The sequence below is a fragment of the Plodia interpunctella genome, chromosome 10 (genome assembly GCF_027563975.2).
Source record: "Plodia interpunctella isolate USDA-ARS_2022_Savannah chromosome 10, ilPloInte3.2, whole genome shotgun sequence".
In the NCBI taxonomy this organism is placed as follows: Eukaryota; Metazoa; Arthropoda; class Insecta; order Lepidoptera; family Pyralidae; genus Plodia; species Plodia interpunctella.
In genome coordinates this window covers 4,545,869-4,553,753 of record NC_071303.1, presented here as the reverse complement: position 1 = coordinate 4,553,753, position 7,885 = coordinate 4,545,869, and the positions used below count along the sequence as shown (strand labels likewise).

The window sequence follows — 7,885 nt, the reverse complement described above, 5'->3', positions numbered from 1 at the left end:
TTCAAATCATCCATTATTTCTAATTTAAGAACAAATATCCAGGTTCTTACAATGGTCATAATATTCGATAGGTATTTTATTCTATACAAGAACAAGTATCAGCCACTTACTTCAGCAGTTTAGACAACCATTTTACAAAATAAGTTTATTTCACGAAATGTACAATTATATTATTTAAACTTCGAAATAAATTTAAATTTAAAAGCAATATCTATGATTACTTACAAAATTAATATTATTCTAACATTTAATTAGTACATAATATATTTTAATATCTACTTCATCTTCTCTATACTATAAGTACATAATTTGGTTATGCTATACATTACCAAACTTAAATAGTTAGTTGTTACGAATTTATCATCAATGTAGATAAAATATTAAATTTATTATTGTTTGGCCATTAAAATAATAAATGAATTAATTTTTCACTCAATATCTGTATGCAGATACTTGGCTGGATCTTCATCAGGGCACCAATTGGTAAATATTGTCAAATATTCCAGTTCAGTTGCAGTCAAAGGGGCTTTTGCAGTACAATTTTTCATTGGCTTCTTAGACCTGGTTTGCTTATTTAAATTAGCAACCATTACTTGCTCTCCGTCTTTATCTGTCTTAAAAACTTCTTTAAAATTACTACATTTACGCTGTGCCGGCGGCTCAAATGCTCTGAGCAACTTTTTCTTCAATGTGTCAAAAACACATAAGTCTCGTCTTGCTTTTTTAGCTCTCTTTATCTTCATATGTTCAATGTCCACAGCTTGCCTTACGGCGTCTTTAATATTAACATGTAGTAATGAATCTAAACGATCGCAATAATGCAAATGAAACGATTCCAAACTCTTCGCCATAGTAACAATGTCTACATTCATTGGCTTCTCTGAAAACAATACTTCATATACGAATTCTAAATGTAAAGTAAGTTTAATAACTTCTGGAGCACCAGTACTCTCGTAGAATAGGCCGTTTGCTATTTTATAAAACTTATTCTCTAAAAGTAAACATTTTTTCTCACTTTCTTCTAGTAAAGTTTTCATAGACTTAATAGTGCCTAAGAGAGAGGCACTTTCTTGTACGATAATTTCTTCTAGAAACTTGGCATCGTCTTTAGCTTGTTTGATAAGTGGAGCTAAGAACTCTATGTCAACCAAACAACTCAACTGTTGATTTCCAATAAACTCAAACAGCTGTATCAACTGATTTGGGCTAGTGAAATATAAAGCTGGGCTGACAAGATCACTAAAGCACTCTTTTTGCATTTTGTCGAATATATCAGTAAATGTTTTCACTCCACCGGCTCCTAGATCAAAACCCTTTAATTCTATTTCCATTGATTGGGCAAAATTTCGATTACATGCACGCCAACTCGGAGGAGACAAATAATAAAGAAATCTTCCATAGGTTTGCTTAATATAATACATATAATCTAACCGTAATAAACTCGAAACTATTGCGCATTGATGATCGGCTAATAACTTTAATTCTGCTCTCTTCAAATTGACTTCATGATGTAAATCGTCACATTTATCCAGTAGTGCAAGGGACTTTTTGTAGTCCTCGGATATGAAATTTTCTAAATATTTCGTTTGTTTTGTAAACATGTTAAGGCTTTTCTCATAAATCTTCATTTCATTTTCACGACTTTTTTCAATGTTCAACATACATTCACGCCTAAAGCCAATCTCTAGTTTTGTTATCATAATGTTATTAATAATCGCTTTCAAAGATTTATATAGTGAAACACGATCGGAAACAGGTCGGCCATTGACGTAATTGAAAAAATCTTTATCAATATCAGTCAGTGCCTTGACATCATCAGGTGGATCTTCAGTATAGAGTCTGTATCTTAATTGATTGAGAGCAATTTTATATTTTTGCTGTAAAGAAACATTCAAATAATGTTTGCTTGTATTTTTATCTTGTTCTTTTATATATCGCATGTAAGGTAGCTGATTTTCTTCTTTTTTTAATACACCTAGTTGCAATGGATAACCTATTTTTGGTCTATAATGTTGTAAAGAAATTTGCGAGAATCCTCTAGATTTTCTCAGTACATTTTTAACTCGACGCTGGAGTTCCGATTCTTGGATTTGAATATTCGATACTTTCGAACTGATGCGTAGAACTGGTATATCGATATGAATCATATGAATGCCTTCCATTCTCTAGACAATATATTTATATATTTTTGCAACTCTTATCACATCACAAACTTTGTGAATGACTATATAGTCTTTAATACCATAATGTCATTTTATAGGTCAACTAGATTTATCACTATACGTATGCCACTTACTAGACTTGTACCATGGTCTAAATAATGAAGTCGTGGCCTCGCTGTTTTGAATTAAATAATTACAGTATTCTGATTAGTCGTAGAAAAACAAAACAATATATTTTTCACTATAGTAGGTACCTACTTTATATAAATTATAAATTCAAGAATTTTTACACAAATCTAATTTTAACACATTTTACCACAGAGATCTTGTTGCAATTAACGTGAGAGTACCATCCTATATACACATATATTTATAGAATTGTAAGTTAAATAAAGGAAAGCTTAGCTAAGATAAGAAGATTTACTTGTTGGTTTTAATTTAATTTTATAAACATTTTCACCTTTACGTATTAATGAAATAACTTGTAATATAAAAACAAATATATTGATTCCACCTGTTATTAGATTCAATATACATCTTCATTGTAGATAAATATAGTTAGGGCAATAATTATGCATACCATTCTCGTGTCTTTGTTTAATTTAGAATTGCATTATTAATGCAAGCTAGCGGTGATGAAACGGCAAATTAATAGATTTGGCACTACAACTGAATACCAGTGTTTGACACCAGTGTCAACTTTGTCACATCGCACACTTTCATTAGTTATGCTCACTTTTTGTCTCGTATGGTATCTATTATATAGTACGAGATACAAATAACATCCCGGGGCATTGGAATTTTGGGGTAAAAGGATATAGGTCCTTAACAAATTTGTCAATATCTATAAGTCCTTATCCTTGCCTATAAGTAAGCTTACCTCAATGAGTTATAGATGAACATTGAACATCCATCCACAATATCAAACTATCGCATTTATAGGTATATATTTTTTTAAATGATACTATTTTTTATACCTATCTATTTGAAACAATACCATAACCTAACTCGCACATGAAAAATTAAAAATAAATAAAAGTATCAATAAATCGAAGCCAGACGGAGCGAACAAAACAAACAGTTGGAAATTCGAAATGAATTCAAAGATTCCATGCGGCGCATTCAAATCAATCGTGTCGAATCAAAACAATCAAATAAATACTGAACGTTAATTATTCGGATGCGTTCAGAACCAGTCGTCGTGCGTAAATCAGTTGGTCGGCGGGTGTCTATTTCGGGCTCTCGTCTCAATCTCGTCTCGACGGAGCTAATTAGAAAGAATTGCTTTTATTTCGCGTTTCCACACTTCACGGCGAAGTGACGCAGACATTTTACGTGTGAGATTGGAAATCCTCCTTGATGTATGCGTCTGAAAAATCGATAGAAATAGACTATTTAGGCGATTCATGTGACCCATAGTGTACCTAAAATGAGCCGATTTTTGGTCGATAGTTACCAAAATATGATTATTTTGAGACGCTGTGAATTTTTGGAAAGGCAAGGTTATAAAGTTGAAATTTTAATGATATAAACGATGCTTGAAAAACAAGTGATTGCTAAACGGGATGCAAATTGAGGACGTACCACCTATCTAAATCTTATTTATGAGTAACTCGCCTTAATATGCTAATAGTCAGAGAAAAACTTCATCTTTTGATGTTGATTGCGCTCATTTATTTGTATTTTCTATTTCTGAACTAGAATAATAGTAAAACACGTCGTTATTTTAATGCGAAGGCGCGAAAAATTGACGCGGAAATATTATGTGTGAAGGGGATAGATGAGATTTCTACGAAAATTATTTTCTTACGTCAACGATCAAATTAGTGCGTTTTATTTTTGCTCTCATTTCAATAATTTTCTATGTCATGATTACAACAACATCAATGACACGTGTAGCATTACTATGGAAATGTATTATAATTAAGTATGAGTTAGAAACATTGGAACTACATATTTCATATAGCCCAACGGCCACATTCATATCTCAACCTCACACCTTGGAGCCCAAAGTGTCGCATACGGTGCGCGTGCGCTATAAAAGGAATTTACTCTCGCGGGCTCTGTGGTTGTGGACTGAGGTCCCTGCCATGTTTTTGCCAGAGACTACAACTTGAAGTTCTTCATAAAGGGCGAGAAAAGATTTAGTCACGCGCGCGTGACACCCTTGGTGTTGCAGGAGTCCATTGGCTGCACTGACCACTTCCCATCAGGTGGGCCGCATGCCTGTTTGCTTCCTCAGTACTATAAAAAAGACAGGCAGGTATGATAGCTAGATCGCTTTAAAGCTACATATTGCATCATCACCTTTGATTTGAGATATTAGGTTGGTAGCATAAATTAGTATCAGATCTTAGCTGTTCTTGATTTATAACAATCGATGTGATTTAATAAATAGGACACCTGTTAAAATAACTTTTACTTATAGATAAATCACTTGTTACGAATATTTATCATTTGTTATTCGAGAAAACCTCATAATAACACTTTTGAAACACACCAGAGAATCTAAAACATTACATTTTGTTTCTATAAATATATAAAACAATTTCCCAGCACGTCACCCCAAGAAAGGTTTTCAAGAATGCTGGCATTACTTCTCTGCACCGAAATAGCAATCCTTTGTGCAAGGAAACTAATATAATAAGAAACTAATATGTTCAACAAAGCGTTCACAACCCATATATATTATATAATCAAAGTGTCCAATTAAGATTGGTAGGTTCAATAAGAGAAACAGTCCCAATCTGGACGAATTAGGCGACAATTGTGGACACAATCGACTGTGGTTTTTAAATGGATGTAACAATTAATTCACAACAATTACGTACGCCCGCATTTCGGATGGCATAGAGCTTGGAATAACTAGAATGGGTAGACATTTTCGTATTGTTTACTGGAATATTTATGAAAGGGTTTGTTGTACATTTGCCACAAAGTAAATTCGTCACGTTGTTAAAACTTCATATATTGAAAGTTAATTCGCCACATGCATTAAAATTTATGTGTTAGTTCGTCACAATATCGTGTAATGATGCGTTTAGTTTCATAATGCGCCCCAAACTTTATTATGAAAAAAAATCTGTTACAATTGCATAGATGCCATCTTCGTCCGGCAACTACCGGCAGCTACCTATTTACCTATAAATTAATAGTACATTTAGTATTAGTAGAGAATAAATTCCGTCCCGTAATTTAGTGATATTTTTGTATTCGCCAGAAAGGAATGCTTGGCACTTGAGACCTAATTCATGGATCATTTCACGTCTTAACACAGATGGCACATCTGTCTTTTACAATGGAATTATAACGAATAAATATCTACAGGATTTTTGTGTTATTTTTTATTGAAGACTAAGTTAGGTACAGTTGCATTTAACTACTGTAAAATTAACTTTTTTCTGCTACACTTAAATTATATTTTAAAATAGGAAAAAATAATGCATTAAAAACAAATTAGTACTATGTGGGCAGTTATTATATATACAATTATTAGGTCTATGGTAAATCACAATGCGATGGTACTAGTTAACGCGACGCATCGCACATTATTGTCGCGATTAAAACTCTAATTGACCCGTACTAAATCACAATTAACTCATTGTCAGCCATTGAGTTTAGTGAACAAATCTTGGTTAACTCTTAACTGCTTTGAGGTCGTTGTCTTTTGTTACTTATTGTGAAGTTTACAATAAAACATAGATTCAAGTTCTTAAAAAGGCGAAGAGTGAATGTTTTTGCATCTTGTTTTTCAGTTTCTGAATTATGAACATTTTTTAAATTATAAATTTAAACTTTTATACCCTAATTTTTTTCTACTTATAATAAAAATTAATCGTTTCGTTAAGTTTAATTATTTATATTAAAACACAAACCATCTATTTTTATAATGTAAAAAGAAATAGGTAAAATCTCTAACATCTTCTTCAAGCCTATTAAGTTTGTTATGAATTAACAGATTTGGCGAGAGCAGAATTGGCGTAATGAATACGACCCGATGTCACTGTAATTAGGTTAATGAAGTCAATCGAGAGTTTAATTACAGTTGTAATTACTGCGAAGGTGAAGACCTCTGGGCTATTTTGGGAATGTGAAAACGTTATGCCATATACTGTAGCACTTTTTTATACTGCTGAACAAGCAAACAGGCAGGCACCTGATGTGAAGTGGTTACCGCAGCCTATGGACGCCCAGGGGTGTCACATGCATGTTGCCGGCCGGGAATGCATTTTTTCAAACCCTTTTTGAAACTCCATGTAGTAGTCAGGGGACTGCACTGTCAGTCAATACTCTGAATCAAATAGGTTTTCTTACAATTTTAATCGTATGTATAATATTGCTCATCATGAATCATATATTTGCGCAATTCTTCCATCTTCAACAATGTCCGTTTCTAAATCGATCGTGTTTCGAGACAAAGGAATTTCTTATTAAATTTAACATTCGATTTATAAATCATCTTTATGTCAACAGATTCGATTAAACGCCGAAGGTCGCTGGATCAGAAACACTAAGTGATTCAGAAATAGCCCCTCATTATAATAAACCGACGGATGAAAAATAGAGAGCGAGTCATCTGGTATAATATAGGACGGTGTTATTTTTAATGTTTTAAAACTTTTTTACGTTTCAATATTTTGCTTGTAGTTCCTACTCAAGAATAGGATCCATATCCCTGAATATCGTACGAGACCAATAAGGGATATGGAATCTTGGAAGCTAAAACGAGTAGGAAACAATAGCATATCCAATGAAATAGGTTGTTATTGTAGAAATCATAGCTGCATCTTTAGAATTTCAATAACTTTAAATTTTATTGAGCTGAGAATGAAAAATGGGCTTAAAGTAAAACTGGAAAGACACAAAGGTAAAGGAAAAATAAGCTAGCGCACGGTTTGATGAAGGAAATCATTGTGAACCCAAGTTCAGATTTATCAGCTAAGTAAGTGTATGAAATGTAGAAGGCAAGGCTGTCGATTCTAGCTAAAAATCTGCTTTTAGCTAGAAATAAAAAAGTTGAAATGAAAAAATAATTTGGATTTTCGTTTTCAATAAAATGTTGGTCGACAGGTTTTTTTTAATCTTTAAGGTTTATATGCTGCCAGTATGTATAAAATTATGACGAATATTCACCGATATTTGTTGAGCACGCATGTGTTACTCCAGCAAGTACGTATTATTTTTATGCTATAATAAATTATGTTTAAAATTTGTAATAGATAATCTTATTTTAATGCTTTTCGCTTTATAGTCATTAAGCAATAAATAAACAAGAACCATACAATTTATCAACATAAATTACCAACGCGTACACATAACTTCAAATTTTACATACAAATCTAACTTAAACTTCTTGATTTCTAAACGAAAATGAGTTACTTTTCAGCGAAGCTTTCAAAGTTTCAGTAAGTTCACACTTGCGTTGAAGGAAGGACGCATAGCTTTTCAGCGCGCGCGCCGCCCGCCCTACTAAAATCGAAATAACGTACGATTAAAATCAATTAATCGATACCAGTTTTACGATCACATGTTCTGGTTGTATGTAACAATGTGTTTAGTGTTTACATAAGTGTACGATGAATGTGTTTGTGAGGAAAAGTTTTGAATCGGCTTTCGAAATAAAGGTAAGAATATTTAATTTTTGTTTAGCCGACGAAAGGGTACTAAACAAATGATTGTGTAAAGTCCACTACTGGATCAGGCCTCTTTTTAAAGACTTCCAC

At 32.8% G+C, this 7,885-nt stretch overlaps 1 protein-coding gene across 1 annotated transcript; it reads right to left on the bottom strand.

The window, feature by feature from the left end:
- Positions 1–280: 280 nt before the first annotated feature.
- On the bottom strand, positions 281–2,270 carry LOC128673002 (uncharacterized). The gene has a single exon (XM_053750568.1). It carries the CDS (start codon positions 2,160–2,162, stop codon positions 429–431), a length of 1,734 nt encoding a protein of 577 aa, XP_053606543.1. The 5' UTR covers positions 2,163–2,270; the 3' UTR covers positions 281–428.
- Positions 2,271–7,885: the final 5,615 nt, after the last annotated feature.

Bases quoted from the DNA above. Each gene is read 5' to 3' on its own strand.
- LOC128673002 (XM_053750568.1), bottom strand. From the start codon at position 2,162: ATGGAAGGCATTCATATGATTCATATCGATATACCAGTTCTACGCATC.